This window comes from Dasypus novemcinctus, chromosome 9 (assembly GCF_030445035.2).
Source record: "Dasypus novemcinctus isolate mDasNov1 chromosome 9, mDasNov1.1.hap2, whole genome shotgun sequence".
In the NCBI taxonomy this organism is placed as follows: domain Eukaryota; kingdom Metazoa; phylum Chordata; class Mammalia; order Cingulata; family Dasypodidae; genus Dasypus; species Dasypus novemcinctus.
Window position 1 is genome coordinate 4,935,385 of NC_080681.1, and position 20,683 is coordinate 4,956,067.

General features: G+C 38.1%; 1 protein-coding gene across 4 annotated transcripts in view; it reads left to right on the plus strand.

The window, feature by feature from the left end:
* Nucleotides 1-20,683, plus strand: part of SPAG17 (sperm associated antigen 17) — a 284,808-nt gene that overhangs the window by 157,265 nt on the left and 106,860 nt on the right. For all 4 annotated transcript variants that reach the window (XM_058302965.2, XM_058302966.2, XM_058302967.2 and 1 more), the window contains 6 exons: nucleotides 2,170-2,409; nucleotides 3,687-3,798; nucleotides 6,377-6,565; nucleotides 14,289-14,393; nucleotides 15,898-16,073; nucleotides 18,551-18,668. In XM_058302965.2, coding sequence (XP_058158948.1) covers nucleotides 2,170-2,409; nucleotides 3,687-3,798; nucleotides 6,377-6,565; nucleotides 14,289-14,393; nucleotides 15,898-16,073; nucleotides 18,551-18,668 — 940 coding nt within the window. The remainder of the gene's footprint in view (nucleotides 1-2,169; nucleotides 2,410-3,686; nucleotides 3,799-6,376; nucleotides 6,566-14,288; nucleotides 14,394-15,897; nucleotides 16,074-18,550; nucleotides 18,669-20,683) is intronic.

The window sequence follows — 20,683 nt, forward strand, 5'->3', positions numbered from 1 at the left end:
GCTTTAGATTAATTGGCCTTCCTGAATGTTAGAATTAGTGTCTTTCAGCAGTTCTGGAAATTTCCAAATCATTATCTGTTCAGATATTCTTTCAAATTCATCTTGACATTTTTTATACTCTCCTGTTTCTTAATTAAGCTTTTGATACCTTCTTTTATTTATTTAAGCATATTATAAATACATTTACTTTATATTCTCTATCTGATAATTCCTGTATCTATGGTCTTTGCAAATATGATTTCACTGTTTCTTCTTCAGGTTCTCACTCAAAGTGACTTATTTCCTCATGTTTTTGTGATTTTTATTTGTGTACTCATGTTAATTGGAACATTATCTGTGAGAATTCTTTGAGTATTTAAGTTTTGCTTCTCTAGAAATTTATCTGATTTGCTTCTGTCAGGCACCTGACAGTGCTACCAAACAAGGACCTTTTAAAAATAAAAATTAGGGTAGTGTGCATTTTAGCCATAAATCGATGTGAGGGCAGGAGTTAGGAGTTCTCAGAGGAAATGTTTTCTTTTTTTTTTTTTTTTTTTTTTTTTTTTTTTTGTGTTTCTTAAACAAATAAATTTTATTGGTACGTATTAATGAAACATACTGTTCATCCAAAGTTTACAATCAATGGCATTTGGTATAATCATACAGCCGTGCATTCAAAACTTCAGTCTTAATTAGAGTAGTTTCATTATTTCAATAATAACAGTAATAGACAAAAAATCAAATAAGAAAATTCTTAACCTCTCAATTTCTCTGTTTCCCCCTCTGTCCATAACTGCTAATTCTTGCTATTCTTACACATTAATTTATTTATTAAGAAGTTTTATTGAGATATAGACACATACCATATGACCTATCCAAAGTATATAATCAATGGATTTTAGTATAATCACAATGTTGAGCATTCATAACCACAAAAAATTTTAGAACAATTTCATTACTCCCTAAAGAAAAACTCCACACCTCTTAGCAGTCCTTTCTCTGCCCTACATAAACCACTAATCTAATTTCAACTTTACAAATTGATTTACATTTACATTTTATATAAATGTAATCATATAATATGTAGTACTTTGGTTCTGTTTTTTTAACTTAAAATAATGTGTGTTTTGTCTGATATTAACGTCTTGTAGTTTTAACATTTGTTCAGCTTTGAAGAAAAACGATCTTATATATACAATGTTATCCATATTCATATTTCACAAGATATTTTTCTATGGTATACAGTTCGATGATACATTTTTCAGCTTTCCTTTTAATGATATAAATGACCATAGACTTGTCATTTAAACCATTTTTATACTCACATAATAGTACTGCTACTTACAAACATTATGTTGGGCTTTCACATTTTCTATTTATTTCCAAAGATTAACACACATTTTTTTACACGTTCTACACAAGTTAACCCTCGGTTATCTGTCTCTAACCACATTCTATTTTCTGGGGAAATGTTTTCTTTACTTTTCTTTTCTGCCCAGGGCCAAGGAGGCAAGATGAATATATATTATATTCACCCAGTAAATATGTAATGTTTTTAAAAATACCAGATGTGTTCAGAAGTCTTTGTTCTGATTCCCCGACTTTGTCTCTTGCTTTCCAAGCATTGACACCCAAATCTAGGCTACCAGGGATGGAAAATTGCTCTCCCCAGTGCTCACCCACCTCACTGGATTAGTGCTTTGTGCAGCCTTCGCTTTTCCCCCACCCTGCCGTGCACAACAGCGATGGTTTTTATGTCTATAGCCATCAGATTTAAAACATTTTGTACCAGGAAGGTTTCTCGAGACACCTCGTCCACCACATTGCTGATCAACGTCTGCAGGGCCTAAAGCGCCAAGTGGACGTGTGGAGAAGGACAGGAGGGGGAACGCTAACAGGTTACCCTCACAGCTCAGGCTAAGGATGATAAAGAGCTGGACTGAGGCAGCTGCAGCACGGGGTGAGGGAAGACGCTGAAGGGAAGAGAGGTCTCGGAGGAGAATGGACACAGAAGGTGGCAGAGAGAAAGGGTGATGCGAGGAGGAGTCCCAGGTCTCTAGCTCCAAAGTTCTGACTTGTCAGAAATGCCATTTACAAAAACCAGGTTAACTGCCTTCCAGAACGAACCTGAATGGAATCTATGTTCAATGTGCCTTAAAATCCTCTTCAATGTGTTTAATGTTTTCACAGGCTTGGAAGGAAGAACAAGATCGATTAGCAGAAGAGGAACGCTTAAGGGAAGAAAAAAAAGCAGAAAAGAAGAGTAAGGAAGCTGGTAAAAAGAAAGGCAAAGATAAGGTAGAGAAAGAAGATAGCAAAACTTCGAAGAAGAAATCTTCTCTCAAGGAGAAAAGTAAAGAAGAGCAAATAAAGATGCCAGACCTCCCAGAGGAGTCCCCTCCACCTCCAGAGCCTGAAGTAGTTTACCCGGTAAAATCGGTCTCTCGAAAGCCTTGCGAGGCCGTTGGCACCTGTGGGGGGAAACGCCGCTTCTGTGGAAGCACATAAGGTTCCCTTGTCTTCCGGGCCGCCACAGAAGGCTGTGGGGTTTCTTCTGGTGTCTGTGAGCTGGGCCTGGGCTCCTGCATCCTGTGTGTAGACCCTTCCCTCAGCCAATCACAAAGACAGACACACTCTCAGTCCAGGTTTTCTTGGCTGCCTTGAAGCTGAGTTACTAGAGAAATGGGACACGATGTCGTTCACGTAGGCATCCGTAAGTGAAGAGCCAGATAGGTTAACATGGGTACAGAGTTTGCCTTATCTGTCCCCAGTGCTGGGACTCCGAGGACAGGACGTCCCGTGGCCTGTGCAAGTTTCTAGCTTATCTGCTTCTCTAAACCCTTCCCTCTGGCAGCCTTTCTTTCACGTCCTATTAGAGGAAACCAGAGTGAGAGAGAAAACAAAAAGGAAGGCAACGTAACAGCCCCTGTCCTTCTTTTTATCTCTCAGTCTCAGCCAGTGGTTCTCAAGCCTTAGCACACATTAGAGTCCCCTGGAAGATTTCTAAAGCACAGATTGCTGCACCTGCCCTCAGAATTTCTGATTCAGTAACTCTGGGGTGGGGCCAGAGAACCTGCATTTCTGACAAGTTCCCAGGCAAACCCACAGCAAGAAAACCTGAGCTGTAAGCTCCCTTCTTCCTTTCTGCCTCTCAGAAATATCTCTCTGTCTTCCAAGCCCAGTGCCTCCACTCTTCTTCCTATTCTCTTTAAAAATCAGAAATTAATAAACTAACAAGCTCTATTAGCAGTGTTTCAGTAAAATTTCCTTTAATGTGTGACCTCCTACAGTGTAAAGAGTCTGTATCCCTCAAAATCACAGTTGACTTTATTTTTATAAAGCAGTTTTATTGAGATATATTCACATACCATACAAACAGTCCAATTTAAATAGAAAAGTAACTGCCAATTACACAGAAATTGATTTCTCCTCATACTGCTTTGGCAATAGTATGATGGTTTGACTTGGACTGGGTAATGAGAAGCTCCAATAAACAAAGTTTAAAGCTGTGGCCCTCCTTTAGCTCTCCCTGTCATTGTAAGACCACGGAAGGTGCTAAAGTAGGCAGGTCCCATGGGTCTACAAAGTGAGAGAAAAATTATTTAGCAGAAATTAAGCTATGGCAACTACAATTGGCTAACACTGTTGCACTTATTTTTGTCAACTGCACTTCCACACTCAAGTTTTCTCCGTGTTTTCTTTTCTAGTTTCGAGGATACAATATGGGAGATGTACCCACCCAGATCTCAGGGACAATCTATTATCTGTATCCTTCAGATGGAGGGCAGATTGAAGTAGAAAAGACATCATTTGTGAAAGGTACATTTTGAAAGCAAATAGTTAATGGCTTGAAAGATATTACCCCATCTCAGACTACCATGGGACCCAAAGGTATTCCTGAGTGTGATGGGTGAGAGTGGGGATGCATCCACTACAATTCACTGAAGGTCACATTCAACGTTGTCAGACGTCACACTCTTCTCTAATAACTGACTCAATAGAGCCAGCTGAGAGTTTAGCTGGGACATCCTGATATTCCCATACCTCTGGTTAAGTATTAAAATCTTTCTGGGAAGTGGATGTGGTTCAAGCGAGGGAAGCAGATGTGGCTCAAGTGATAAGGTTTCTGCCTACCATATGGGAGGTCCCAGGTTCAATCCTGGGAACTCCTGGTGAAAAAGTAGAGAAAATGTGCCTGTGTGGCAAGCCAGTGCCTGCATGGTGAGCCAAGTGCCCAAGTGAGTGCCCACGTGGTGCAGCAAGAGCCCCATGGTGAGTCAGTGCCCACGAGGCAAGCCAGTGCCCCGTGCAAGTGAGCCATGCAGCAAGATGATGACACAACAAAAGAGGGACAAGGGGAGAGTCAAGGTGAAGCGCAGCAGAAACCAGGAACTGAGGTGGGGCAATTGACAGGAAGCATCTCTCCAAATCAGAGGTCCCCAGGATCAAATCCCTCTGAATCCTAGAGAAGAAAGATGAGAAGAGAAGACAAAAGAGAGTAATACAGAAGACCACACAGCGAATGGACACAGACAGCAAGAAGAGCAGGGGGGAGGTGGGGGAGGGGGGGGGAGGGGGGAAAATCTTTAAAAAAATACACTGTTAAAAAAAATCTTTCCACGCTATAGGCAAAGAGTGTAATAGTAATAAGTAATAAGCAGGATATTTAATTAAGAGTATTAATTACAACATATGTTGTTATTTCAGAAACCAAGCACATGCTGTGAATTTAGGGCATTTTTCTGGTTTGGGCTCTGGAGCACACAAGTTGGGGGCCTACTGCAGATATCCAGTTATTCTAGCTGTAGGAAAATGCCTCTGATTCCAGAAGTCTAAGTGGGAGAAGGGCCTGGCAGGAAGGTCAGGAGGACCTAGTCTGGAAAACCCTAACAAGCCACAACTGATTCTTCCCAAGGGAAGGCCTGGGCCCTGGGAGGCCGTCCGGAGCCCATGCAAGGCTCCTCTCCTCACTGCCTCCAGGCCCCTCCAGCTGCGTCTGAGGAGCTGGGCTTCATTTGACAGCCTCTCATCCGATGGCAGCAAGGGTCTCTGAGAGCTGGGAAGAGGGCAGTGTGGAGAGGGTGGGGTCAGGACCCTGTTTAGTGGCCAGGAGATCACATACCCAGTTAGGCACAGCAGGGGCTCCCCACCCCTCTCTCCCCGCCCACCCCTTCTGTCTCCTGCGTGTGCCTGCTTCTCCTCGGTGGAGGGCACGCTGGCCCCCCAGAGCTCCCAAATGCACACCCCGTGGCAGGAGCCACTGCTTGTACTGGCTTTCCTGCTTTATTTCCCTCCTCTCTCCCTCCCTCTCTTTCTTTCTCTCTTTGTCATTATCATTAAAGGGAAATCAGTTCATTAAGGAAATCACTGCAAGAGTGAGCGGCAGTTCCCTATGTGGAAGCATGGCTCAAGTCGGGGCATCATTAGATTTTAACTGCCGGGCAAACCAAAGTTCACGTCAGTGATTTTTAAAAGAAAAGATTTGCACGTTATTAAAAGTGCTTAAAGAATGGTTTGTGGTACAACACAAATCATTTGCTAAATAATTTTATATGTTTGTTTAAAACTTGAAAGAATTTTCATGTATATATTGATACATATATTTATTTATATTGCCCTATGTTTAATGTTATTTGATATTTTGATTGTCACCCCAGGATATTGGGTATCATTAGTGGCAACTAAATATGAAGCTCAGAATCATATAACTGAGGAGACTACTGAACTCATGTTTTTCCATTCTATATTCTGTTTATATAACTAATCCCTACTCTCATTAAAAGTCAAATGTGCATGCAGTGTGCTTAAGTTTAAGATGATTAGTAGCAAATACTGTATTTTTTCCACCAATACTATCAATTTAAAAAGATGATCACTCAGTCAAAACTGGAAAGAAAAAGCTAATTATAAAAGAAAATCCTGAGAAAAGAAATGAAAGAAAAATGTGTAAAAATATCATAAGAGTGGGTGGTTAGCAAAATTCTTACCTGCCTCTACTATCAATAATTAGTATAGCTAACATTTATGCAATTCTTTATAAATTGCAGAACTTGTTCACATTAATTATCTCATTTGATCACTCACCAAGTTGATTATCCTGGTACATTATATCCATTTATCCTTGTACTTTATCAATTTACTCTCCCTTCTAATAGGCTGGCTTATGCAATTTGATTGGAGATGTGGCTAGAAGGCCTGAAACCATCTCCCTGGCCCACCTGCCACTTACTCGTGGAATTCCACCCTCACTTTATTCTTTTGGGCGTCCTTGTGTAAATAATGTTGACCTCCCTAGGTAGCTCCATTACCCGGGCTAGATTCTGTGTGTACTATTGGAACCTCATGTCAAAGAGGTTAACATGGTCTTCTTATCTTCTACCCCATGATCATTCCTCAGGCCCAACTTTTATCAAAGTGAGAGTAAAAAAGGACAAGCACAATTTTATGATTCATTTAAAAGATCCTAAGGAAATTGTGAAAAGGGAAAATAAAGAGGAGGATTCTTCAGAAGAAGAAGAGAAAGAAGAAAAACACGAGGAACCAAAGCCTGAAGCAGGGAAGCAGCTGCATCTTTGCACAGGGGAGGGTAAGGCTTAAGCAACATGCAGGCAGACACATCCAGATGGCAGAAACACACGTGCATCCCTTGCACAAGAGTGTGGGTTTTTCTGAAGCGCTTTGTCGTTCTGCTTAGACACACTTTCCCTAGTGCAAGGTGTAGCGCAGCCGTGTCTGTGTGGGCTGCTTGCCTGGTTCTGCTCCCACAGGCACACCGCTCTTCATGCCAGTTGGCCTCAGAGTCTACCCAGCCAGAACGTCTTTCTGTAGAGAGATTGAGTTTGCAGTGGGCATCCAGACCTTAGCTTTGATTTATGCCCTTGGACCAAGTAGCGTCTCTAGGACTCATTGATTAATTCCTACAGAAGGTTTATCTTTTCTCCAATACTCTCTGCAAATGATGGGATTTCTTTCTATGCTCTCGCTATCTATGCTATCTATCTATGCTATCGCTAGTTCTTGCTGTAGCATCAAATTGCATAGGTTGTAAGGATAAGGGGAAAATTATAAATTTGACCATGAGAGTCTCTACCTGCTTAGAGATGAGAGCTGCAAGTGGGTTTCCCATAGTGAAACTTCCTGGTGACACCATTTAGCATGATCAGGCAATACCACCTGTGTAAATTAAGTGATTTTTGTTCAATGTGGTACACGTTATACTCGCAAGAAAAAATTAGTTCATTATTAAAACATTTTGGACTCAATGTTAGTGATAAGATCAATAACTAAATCACACTTATAAGTTTAGTTATAGTGACAATATTTCCAAAAACAAGATAAGAACACAACGTCTGATGATATAAAAGTACCCAAGAACTTTGCCAACAGGAAATTTATTACTTCTCTTTTTCTACATGTGATGAAAATATGTAATTATTAAAAATTAGGAAACAGAAATATTTGAAGAAGGTTAACAGTTGTCCACCCCAGTGATAACTACTGTCCTAATTAGTGAGTTTATTTTTTACTTTATCACAAGCCTTTTTAAATTCACTATTCTTTGAAAACAAGATTTTAATGTATTTATGATATTTCATTGGTGTGTATAAATATATCATACTTTATTTAATCATTTCCCTTTTCTGACTATTTGGGTTATTTCCAGTTTTTACAACATTCCCAGGCTTCTTTTCTTTATCATCTTACCTTTAATTATTTCAGGAGTCAGCCAGCTAGTGTCCATGAATTAAGAGTAGTTTTTACATTTGTAAAAGGCTGTTTAAAATTTTTAAATGCAAAGAAAAATATGTGTCAGTGAACATATGTGGCCTGCAAAGCCTAAAGTGTTGACTGTTTGGCTCTTTACAGAAAAAAATTTGCCAACTTCTTATCTAGATGAATCAACTGACGGAGTGAGATAGAGAGAGAAAACGAGTAATGCTCACTGCCTACTACTGTTTTATTTCCTCTTCTTCTTTCCCATTTTATAAATATTTCCATTCTAGTTTATGTATTACTCGTTGAGTTTTTAAGTTTTCTTTTTACATGGAGCATATGATGATACCCTCTCTCAGTGGTTGCATAGCCCTGAAAGTTCCTCTTTTGGACACTCCTGCTGCACATAGCATCCCTGGGTTGTTTTCTAAAATCTCTCTGGTTTGTAGTTACTGTTGCACCATCTTCTAGCTTCTAGTTTGGAATTCAATGAGCCATTTCAATCAGAGAACCCAGCTCTAGTTTAAGCTCAAGGAAATTTTCTTGCCTTATTAATTTAATTTTTGCTCTTCTCCACTTGTTCTTTTTAATCTTCTGGAATGCCCATAATTCCTAAAAATTTATCCTCCAAATCTTTTATATCTTCCTTCTGTTTAAATGTTTGCTTTGGGTTTTGAGATACCATTTTCATCTGATTTTCCAAGAAATTCATTTAAATCTCAAAAGTGGCGTCTTTCCACTCAATTCATCTACTGAATATGGAAGTTTGGTTGAGGAAGCATGATTTTAAATTTCCAAAGGTGCTTTTTAAAATATCCCTCTGGGCTTTTTCTCAACTTTAAAAAAAAATTTATTGAGCTATATCACTCATACATAAGCATACAAGTATACATAAACAATAAGTGTATAGTGATAGTTGTGAATTTACAAAACATAAATAGCATGATACAGGTTTTCATACCTGATCCTACGACCAATACCTTGCATTATGGTGAAACTTTTAACGAATGATGAGAGAGTATCCTCAAAATATTACTACTAACCAAAGTATCTCACATTAGGTGTGTTTACCCCAACCCACGCTATTATTATTTTTAATATTTATACATGTACATACATAAACAGTAAGTGTATAGTAAGTTAAAGTTGTGAACTTACAAAGCAAACATGTATAACATCATATAGGGGTCCCATACTTCAATCTACCACCATCTTGCATTACTGTGAGACATTTGTTACAAATTATGAAAGAAATCTTCCTACTAACTATAGTCCATATCTTACATTTGGTATATTTTTCCCCAACTCACTGCATTATTATTATTATTTTAAATTTCATTTTATTACAGAAGTTGTGAACTTATAAAACAATCATGCACATATGTAGAATTCCCATAAAACTCCCCTCTATCAACATACCACACCATGGAAAACATTCATTACAGATTATGAAATAATATCATCAGACTATTACCGCTAACCGTGGTCCATAGCGTATATTGGCATACTTTTTCCATACTCCGACATTTTCATCACAGTATATCTTTGCCATAGATCCATGAACATTACAGTATTGTGTTAACCACAGTCCATAGGTCACTCCAGTTGTATTTTTCCCATGCTTCTCCACATTCCCACTACCCTGCAATAGTGACGTACATTTGCTTAGCTCACAAATGACACTCTTGCATCTGTACCATCAGCCACAATTCTCATCCACCTTTGGGTTTACGGTATTATTCAGTCCCTAGATTATTCTCTAGTTTTCTGTCAATTGACATTTACATCCCTAGACTACCCTTTCCAGTCACATTCCCATTTGTAAACCAGCTGTTAGTCACTATAACACGTTACCATCAACTCTATCCATTTCCACACTTTCACGGTAAAGTTAATTAAAACTTCTACATATGTTAAGCCTCAGTAGTCCATCTCAGTCCTCCTCTTATCTCCTTTAAGAATCCATCACCCACCACCAGGTCTTGAAGATGTTTTCTGACATTTTCTTCTAGAAGCCTTTTGGTTCTTGCTTTTATATTAAGGTTTTTTTAATCCATTTTGAGTTAATTTTTGTGTAAGGTGGGAGACCTTCTTTCTTTTGACTATGGCTGTCCAGTTCTCCCAGCACCATCTGTTGAATGGACTGTTCTGCCCGAGCTGGGTGGGTTTGAGAACCTTGTCAAAAAACCTTTGACTATAGAAGTGAGGGCCTGTTTCTGAACCATCAATTTGGTTCTGTTGGTCTATGGGCCTGTCTTTATGCTGATACCATGCTGTTTTTACCACTATAGCTAGGTAATATGATTTAAAGTCCAGAAGTGAGAGTCCTCCAACTTCACTTTTCCTTTTTAAGATGTTTCTGGCTATTTGAGACCCCCTACCTTTCCAAATAAATTTGATAATTGAGTTTTCCATTATTTAAAAAGTGCTGGTGGAATTTTTATCAGGATCACATTGAATCTCTATATCAATTTGGATAGAATTGACTTCTTAATGATATTTAGTTTTCCAATCTGTGAGCTAGGAATATTATTCCAATTATTTAAGTCTTTTTAAATTTCTTTTAACAGTGCATTGTAGTTTTCTGAATATAAATGCTTTACATCCTTGGTTAAGTTTATTCCTAAATATTTGATTCTTTTAGTTGCTACTGTAAATGGAATTTTTTTCGTGACTTCCTCCTCAGATTGTGAATTACTAATGTAATTTAAAGTCTATTTCATCTGATATAAGTATAGCTACTCAGGCTTTTTTTTCTTGATTACTGCATGCATGGAGTATCTTTTTCCAGCCTTTCACTTTCAATCTGTTGGTATCCTTAGGTCTAAGATGAATCTCATGCAGAAAGCATATAGGTGGCTCATATTTTCTTATTGATTCTGCCAGGCTGTATCTTTCAATTGGGGAGTTTAATCTATTAATTTTAATGTTATTACTGTAAAGGCAGCTACTTATTTCACCAATTTTGACCTTTGGGTTTTATCTGTCTTTTTTTTTTTTTTAAGATTTATTTTATTTATTTCTCTCCCCTTCCCCCTGTTGTTTTCTCTCTCTCTATGCATTTGCTGTGTGTTCTTCTGAGTCTGCTTGCATTATCCAGTGGTACTGGAAAACTGCATCTCCTTTCTGTTGCGTCATCTTGCTGTGTCAACTCTCCGTGTGTACAGCGCCACTCCTGGGTGGGCTGCACATTTTTCACACGGGGCAGCTCTCCTTGCGGGGTGCACTCCTTGCACATGGAGCAGGTGCTTGACTTGGCACTCCTTGCACACAGCAGCACTGTGCATGGGCTAGCTTATCACACAGGTCAGGAGGCCCTGGGGATCAAACCCTGGATCCTCCATATGGTAGACAGATGCTCTATTAGTTGAATCACATCTGCTTCCCTGTCATATTTTATTTTCACCACTCTTTTGAGAGTTTTAGTTACTTTTACTGATATAATCTTCATTTCTAGACTCTCTTCCAAGCTTCTCTATCCTGTCTTTTCTTTTCAGCTTTAGCACCCCCTTTAGTATTTCCTACAAAGCTGACCTCTTGGTTACAAACTCTCTTAGTGTCTTTTTATCTGTGAATATTCTAAACTCACCCTCATTTCTGAAAGACAGTCTTGCCAGATATGAGATTCTTGGCTGGAAGTTTGTCACCTGCAGTATCTTAAATATATCAGACCACTGTCTTCTTGCCTCCATGGTTTCTGATGAGCAATCACACTTAATCTTATTGGGTATCCCTTATAAGTAATGCATCACTTTTCTCTTGCTACTGTCAGAATTCTCTTTGTCTTTGGCATTTGACATTCTGATTAGTATGTGTCTCAGAGTTGGTCTATTTGGATTTATTTGTATGGGAGTATGTTGTGCTTCTTGGACATGGATATCTATGTCCTTCAATAGGGTTGGGAAATTTTCTACCATTATTTCTTCAAATATTCCTTCTGCCTCTTTTCCCTTCTCTTCTCCCTCTGGGACACCATGACAAGGGTTGCCTGTCTCTTGCTGTTTAGTTCCCCAAGACCTTGTTCAATTTTTCCATTCTTCTCCTCATTTGTTCTTTTTGTATGTTTGCTTTCAGAGGCCATTTCTTCAAGTTCACCAGTCCTTTCTTCTGCCTCCTTAAATCAAATACATTTAAGTGTATTTTGAATTTCATTTACTGTAACTTTCATTCCTGTAAGATCTGCTATTTTTCTATATATGCTTTCAAATTCTTCTTTGTGCTCATCCAATGTCTTCTTAATATCCTTAATCTCTTTAGTAATCCCATTGAATTTATTAAGGAGATTTCCTTGAACATCTATGATTAGCTGTCTCAACTCCTTTGTCATCCAGAGGCTTATCTTGTTTCTTTAACTGAGTCATATCTTCCTGCTTCTTGGTGTGGATTGTAATTTTTTGTTGCTGTCTTTACATCTGGCTTACTAGATGTATTTATTCTGGTTGCAGTTTCTCTCTTAAGTTTAGGGTTTTCTTGCCCTTTCTCCCTTGCTGGTTGTATAGTAGGAGTCAAGGATATAGCTTGTGCTGCAAGCTGTGGAGGTTCAAGCTGTCTTCATTGCAGCATGGACCAATGAAGCTTCTCCCACCTTTCTCCTTTGCCAGGGGTAGAACAGAGTCACAGCTGTGTGGAATAATCCAAGTCATACAGGCCTAAACTGTAGTTTCACAGAGAGACTGAAGTTTCAGGCCCCTTCTTCCCCTATCTAGAGCAGGGATGGGGCCGCAGGTATGACCTGGCAGCAATCCGTGTCATGCAGGCCCAAAATGACCTCAGTTGCCCTGGTAGACTTCTGACTATTCAGTCTATGCCAGCCGAATGTACCTGCAGTTACCTGGAGAGGCTGGTACTGGTCCTGCCAGCTTCCTCCCCACTAGAGGTGGGGCTGAAGCCTAGGCTAGGGCTGCAGACCTATCTGGGTGGAAAGAAGCCCGTCCCTATCAGCACTGTGATTTTTCAGTCCACCCTGCTTCCCCTCATGCCGGGATCAGAAAATTTACTAATTAGTAGCTGAAGTTGGTGTCCAACCATCTCTTCCTCCCCCATTTTTGGGAAGTGGAGCTTCCAATTCCAGCCGTGGAACAGCTCCCGAGGCAGCTTGTGCCTCCACTGGAGGATGGGCACTGGCCTCCGGGGCATGGAGTGCTCTACTTATGAATCTTCTCTGCAGATAGGCAGTCCCTCCTTCCATTACTTCAAGGATGTTGCAGGACTCTCTTCTGGTCTCCCAGAGCCCCCAAACATATGCTTTATATAGCTCTGGGTGATCCCTAAACTCTAGGCGCTCCTTACTCTGCTGCCATCTTGCTGGTAGTCCCCAACTGTGTGCTTTTTAAAAATTCGAGTGTTCACCTATTCTTTCCAAAACTTCTATTTTACTGAGCATGTGTTCTTGTTTGTTTTATTTTGTTTCATGTCAAGTGTTCCTCTCTGATCACTGGGCCCCTTGAAATTGGTTGTTTCAAAGTGCCTTCCCCTCAAGATGTGCCAATATACCTTCTTATTAATAGTTATTAATGAAGGTGCCTATTTCCTTGCACCCTAATCAAGCCTAAGGATTGGTCATTTATATTTCCCCATCTAAAAATTAACTCTTTCTGGGGTCAGAATATCTTAAATCAATATAACCCCATCTTGATTTTTTATGCTAATAGAGGGAATGTTGCATTGGAAAGAAAACAACATAATGAAATTCATAAATGTGTTAAATACCTTAAGAATGCATGTTTTAACAGATTTTGCTTTTAAATTACGTTTGACTGAAACAATTTTTAAATGTGTTTTAAAAGATAAAGAAATTTTAAAGATGGAGATTTTAGAATGTGTTATAAAATATGGGGAAATTCAGACGGAATTTGTTTTAGTTTTAAAACTCAGGTAGACACCCTACTGAGTGAATAATCTGCATATGACTATGCCATCAGCCAGTTTATTTCCTTTCTTTGTTTTAACTTAATGCCCTTACAACATGCCTCATGTTCTCATCTTCGTGACTCTATCCTATCTGTGTTAGCCCAGAGCACGCCATAGTGCTAAACCAATCATTTTTAAATTGATCGCGGTAGACCAACTGGTAAACCAGCTTTGGTAACAAAGTACGACAAACTTTGAGACTTAAAACAAGAGAATCTCATTCTCTCTGTTCTGGAAGCTAGAGGTCCAAAATCAAGGCATTGGCAAGCTGCTTTCTCAAAAACTTCTAGGGCAGGCTGCTTCTTCACTACTTCAAGCTTCAGGCAGTCCCAGGCATTTCCGGGCTTGTGACAACATAAACCAATCTCTGCCTCCATCTCCACATGTCCGTCTTCCCTCTGTGTCTGCGTCTTTCTGTCTGAATTTCCCTCTTCTTATAAGGACACCAGTCTTTCTGGATTAGGGCTCACCCTGATCCAGTAGGACCTCATCTTTACCGGTTACACCTGCAAAGACTTACCCCTCCTAGTAAGGTCACAGTCACAGGTCCAGGGTGGACATGAATTTGGGGGAGAAAGTATTTGACCCCATTCAATCCCCATTCCCAGGCTTCCCACAGAGTGTTGCTCACATTGCTTTTTAATAAAATGGAAGTGTCCTTGATTTGCTTTTATCTTTGGTCTCAGATGCTGGGATTAAGGCTGTCAGCAAGTTTGGATCTTTTTCTGCCACCTTGGAAAATGGAATCTGCCTCTCAATAAGTTACTACGGGCCAAGTGGAATGGCACCAGGTGAAATAAACCCAACAGAAAGGATACATGTATCCCCTGGCCAGGGGTACCTGCCCACCCTCAATCTGCTCACTGATCCATTAACATGCTCTGATTTTACGCTCCTCATGGTTTTTCCTATAGGAGGGTGGGCAGGGAATATGAGAATATGTGTGTATATGTATCCCTCTCTGGGCATGTGTGTGTATAAACCTCTCATGTATATAAATAACTGTGCTTTGAAATATTAGACTTCATGTGTCCTAGATATATATAATCTTACATTTCAATCATAGATATGCATAGAGTATTCCTATTATCTTTATTAACAAGCCCATGAAAATAACCCCGTTAATTGGTGCCCAATAAAGCATGATTTATCAAGGAATCCTCTTGGTTTTCTATAAAATAATATTTTTTTGAATCTTGAAATTATGGAACTACTTGGTGTGTTTCAAGACATTAGTCATTGGAGATCTTGAAGGATTTCTCTACCCTGCTTTTAATAAACACAGGCTCCAACTAGAAGTTATTTTCTTTCAAACTACAAAGTAATATGCCACTTTACCAAGAAGCAATTAGGAAATCTTGTGGGATCCCATACGTTTTTAGAGGGATCTGACCACAACACACACACACACACACAAAATATTACAAAATCCGAAAGTAATCCTATGCTATGTTGCCTTAAAACTATAATAAATTATTTGTGTTACTGTAGGTCATGGGATCCAAATGTTTGTCTTACCATGTAGTTCCTTTCAGGCAGAGGCAATATTCCATGGCTGATATAACCTTGATTCTCACCTTGATTCACAATACTAGTACTTAAGTGAGTTAGAGAGTCCATTTAATTTATTAATATTTTGACTTTATTTAGGATTTTGTCTTTTAAATTTGTGTTTGTTTAAACCAATAATTGGAGAAATCACTTGATGCCTAACAAACTTTTTATTTAAATCCGTTAATACCATACCACCATTAAGAAATCCCACCTCCTCTGAACATAGGTTATCATTATTTTAGAATAAGATGTTTATATCTTATTGTCCATCAACTATATTATTCCTCTTCCTAAGTGATTTCTTTATTCTTGATTTAATCCTTGAGTTAATATATGATCATTCCATTTTTTAAAAAATGTTTCTAATTTCAGGTTATGAATATTTCATTTGAAAATGTTTATGATATAGATAATAAATAATGTTTCACTATTTGAATATTTTCTAAAAGCTGTAAGCATAAATCTTTTAAAAATACATATTATAAATTCCTTATGGATACACATAATACTGATATTTAAGTACATTTATCTGCTTATTCCAAAACCAATTTCCAATCCAACTCTCCCATTTAATTGGGTATACACAGCTAAGGATACTTTAAGGCAAGGATATATGATATAGCCTTGAAAAAAAAGGTAAAAACACAAAGAAATCCCATCAGATTTTGAACACTGGTTTATGTCTCCTTGCTAAATGTGAATGCTTTAGATTTACTTGTTTTCCTCTTTTTCTATTCACAGAGGATAAAGATCCTAATTTGGAAGCAATGTTGAATATCCCCTCTGCACACACTCCAACAGTGATTCCTGCTATAGTGACCATTCCTCAGGGAAAAGGAAAAGGGAAACCAAAAGGCAAAGAAAAACCCAAAGAATCTCTTAAAGAAGAGGAACACCCAAAAGAAGAAGAGAAAAAGGTGAATGAAACTTGCCATAGATTTCCAAACTGGTTTCTGCCTCAATGTCAACTTTTTAAAAATCATGGGTTATATCAACAGGGTATTACAGTACATACATTATATAGTGCCAATTTATTAACATTGTCCTTCTAGTTTCAATTTTGAATGGACAAGAAAAGTTGGGGACACAGAAGTTGAATTCCCACTCCAGGAAGCATTTTGTCAAATACAAACTGTCTCAACTCACTCATTCTAAGCTCAGAACAACTAGTTCAACCTTTTTATATTCTGGTTCTTGGGTAGTCTTGGCTTTTGGACTGACCAAGTTTCTACCATTTCTAATTTTTAATATTTTATTTATCTCCACTGATATTTAAATAAAAAAATACTGGAAAAGAAGGAGCTAAACAAAGGAAACGCTTCCATCTGGTAGAGTTGGATATAAATATTTATGTGCTGAGAATCCAGAAAGATTAGGGACAAGCCATCCCACTTCACTCTGGTCTAAGACCAGTCTACTTTCTACCTCCAGCACTCCATCATACACACACATGCACACACACACATTCTTTGACTCTAACCATTTTCCTAATAGAGCAGAATAGAAAATGCATTAAAAACAAAAACATTAAGTGGAAAAAGCTTAATAAATTCTGTGAAATTTATTGTTATCTAATAAATTCTTAGATCCAATGAGATCTAAACCCCCTGCCAATCAGAAGCAGAGTAGGCATAACCATCCCAAACTCCTCAAGATTGAGGAATGAACGAACATAAGGTGAGAATGCAACTATGGACTAAAGTAGACATTATTATTCTAGTAATGAAAGAACTCATAACATTGATATAAAAGCAGTTGTCACCAGAGGTTCTGCAGGGAGGGAGAGAGAAGAATAGGTATAACATGGGGCATTATGGGGATATTGGAATTGTTTTGCATGAGATTGCAATGACAGATACAGGCCATTATACATTTTATCAAAACCTATAAAATTGTGCAGTGCAAAGTATAAACCATAATGTAAACTGCAGACCATGGTGAGTAGCATTTCTTCAATGTGTTCATCAATTGTAACAAAAGTACTACACTAATGAAAGATGTTAATGGGGAAAAAGGGAGGGATGTATATGGGAATCCCCTATGTTTATAATGTAACATTTTATGTAATCTAAAGCTTCTTTTAAAATAATAATTAAAAATTAATTAATAAAAAAATAGAGGGCTGTTAAAGGGGGTCAAGAAAGAAACTCTTGATCAAATCTTGATGCTCTGGGTATTCACTATTAAAATAAATGTACAAATATTCAACTTTTGTAAGAAGAAAAAATGAGTTAAAAAGCTGTCAGGAACTGGATTTTAGCTTCTGAGCCTTTAAAAACTATGGATTTTAAGTGTTACTTAGCTCCTGCACCACATTTACATGGCTCTAATAGATAAGTTTCCTCATGTCAGACCACTTGACCCTTGTTAAGAAAAATGTCCCAAGTGTTGAACAGAATGGCTACAGATAATTCATTTTTAAATAATCAGTTTTACTTATTTACCTAAAAGCAATTTAGTAGCAAACCAATTGGTTCACCCAACTTTAAAAAAAAATAATGATAATTGGATGATGGGAGGATGATTACTGGTTTTGTATGTAATGATAAGTTTGGTATGATAGATTTATTCATTTCACAGAATTTATTAAGCTTTTTCCACGTATTTTTATTGCATTTTCAGCTAATTATTCATGTTTTTTCTTTGTTAGTTTAAAAGAAAAGGAAGAACAATCTAAATGATCAACAACAGAAGACTTGTTAGAATAAACTAAATATCCAAAAATGAGGCTAACAAGAAAGAACCAGTTGGAAAACATGAAATGATTATTAATAAGAGATTGGTTGGAAGTAACTGAATAACTTGTTCTTGAGTACACATAACTAAACAAGGGAATCAGGCATGGTTGGCATAAAATTAGGTAGACCCTCTTAAATAGGACACCCAAATTCTCATTAATTTATAAAAATTTCTCTGATAGGGTCTTTTATTTTCTTTTGTTGTTTTCACTTACCATAAAAGCACTACATGGTCATTACAGAAAAATAAGGACACAAATCTTACTAGTATAATATCTCTAGCATCCAGATGATAAGAAGTTCACGGAGGGAGTGAGGGTGTTGGTCTCCCATGCACACACATCAAGCAGAAGCACCTTTCGAGGCCTGGCACAAGCCCTAAATCCTCCATGAATCTCTTCCCAGTTGTTCTCCTTAAATTTGCCAGCTCCCTTTCCTGAGGAAAGATGTAAAAGCCATTCGGCACTGTTATTTAACTGTTTCACATGTCCCTGTGCCATTCTACAAGTGGAATATAAACGTCACGGCAGAGGCCACCTAGCTCTGGTCGTGTCACCTCCAAACACTCAGCAAGTCCTTACTGAGTCAGAATAACTCAGGAACTCATTTGGAAAATGGCAAGCAATGAGTCACATGCTTAATCATTTACTTTGTAGGAAGAAGCAGAACCAGAACCCGTTTCACAAGAGACAGTTTATGTTCCCACATTCCCAAACCTCAATGTATCTTGCCCCAATGGGCTCCTGCTGACCTTCATTGGGCAAGAGCCTCCAGGTAAGTTCTCCTTGGGTGGGGCGTGGAGACAGGGCAAAAACCATCCATAAAACAGTTGAATCACCATCAAAAACTGTGTACTTTCCTACTTGTAGATAATGAACAATAAGGCTATTTTCAAATAATGACAGCTCGAGGTCACCCAGCTCCTAGGTATTAGAGCAAGCATGCCATTTCAAGGCCAGTGATGGCAAGGCCAGTGCTGGTCACAGGTACAGTAGTTTACTAGTCTGAGCAAAACAAAGGACACGAGTACAAAGTATATATATAGATAAAATGCTGGTTAAATGGGTGACTAAATCCAAAGTCAGTCTTTATTCCCAGATATATATAATTTTATAGTGTGTTGTTCATACTGACCCTGTACATGGGTCCTAACCTATTAAGATATACAAATGAGCACAAGTAGAAATTCTTTACCTAACCTAATGGAACATCCGCATTAGCAGCTGAACTTGAATATCAGTTAGAGACCCACTATTCCATAGAAGTAGGAGATGCAACAAAGCAAGCACTGAATTGAACTGGGACTTAAATTCCAAAGCTCACTCCAGAGTGAACTCTGTGTTTCTAGACCATGTTTTCTCAACTGATAAATGCTGTAATTTATCCCGATATTTTCACAACCACGTATCCCTCCCTTTTTTATAATTCCCTTAGATATACCATATTTGAAAAACAATATACCTATACCTACTCAATTTTTTTCTTTGCAAACCAAAAGAAAAGAAAACTAAAAGGCAGTAGTTAACCTATATTGTCTTATCTCAGATCTATTTTGCTTTTCACTAGGCTTTCTGAAATATTAAAAAGAGACCAGTTTCCTCTGTCTCAATATCCAAGGATCTGGGGGCCAGGTTCTCCGTGATGTGCCCCACTGTGCTAAAAGGCCTCTAAAGCCTAAGATGCTGTGTGTGTACTGAGAGGACTATTGTTTTCAAGGTCAAAGGCATCTTCACTTGCTTGCTAGTTTGTTCCTCTTACCATACCCTAGGTTAAGACCTGTTCCATTTCTACTCATCTTTTTCGTTAGTTTCCTTCTCTTCCCTGATATTTTCATCTTTCTGTGGTTGCTAATAGCCCTACCTGAAACACATAACTATTTTTAAATCTTCTATATGTTAAGAATACCCTAATCCAAATCTGAACATAATTACAACATAAATGCCAAAGTAGCAATATCTTCCTGAGGGACAGCCTTGGGCACGACAGAGAAGGTCATGTGGTGTAAAAAGAAAGCGCCTAGACTTGAGTTCTTTCCTGGGTGACCTTGCACAGTCCCTCTGTGCCTGAATTTCTTCATTTATAAAATAACAATATCTACAAAACAGGTGTGTTAAATATTAAATGAGAAAATGATTTATAACCTGGAATTCAAATGTTAGTTTTTTTGGTTGTGATAGTGGTGGTTGTATGTAAAAATAATAATAATAATAATAATAATAATGTTCTTATATAATTGAACACTTGGATGAAACGAATAAACTTTAGAAAAAATTAAAATTATACAATTAGACTTTAAAAAAACAGAAACATATAAAACTAATATTAAATCAGGAAATTAAACCAGCAAAGGAAAATATTCACCACTCTACTCCTTCCCTCCAAATAAAACTGGAACCAGAAAGTTTTATAGGAAAATTTTACCAGATTTTCAGAAATGGATACCTGTAGCTTATAAGCCTTACCTGTGGTAGAGAGCAGCTGTAGCTCAGTGTGAGCACCTGCTTGACAAGTACAAGGTCCTGGGCTCAATCTCAGGGACCTCCGGAAAAAAAAAACCCAACTAAACCTTGTCTGTGGACATTGGAAACAAAAGAAAAGCTAAATATTTTAAAACTATACAACAAAGGAAAATCTATTAAGAACATAACAAGGACCCCTGTTAGAACTCTTTCTATTCATTATTGAATTTGTGGTCCAAATCAACACAACACATTTAAAAAGAAAAAGGCATAAAGATTATAACAGTTCTTATTATCATTCAATATCACTGTCTACTAGAAAAATCCAGA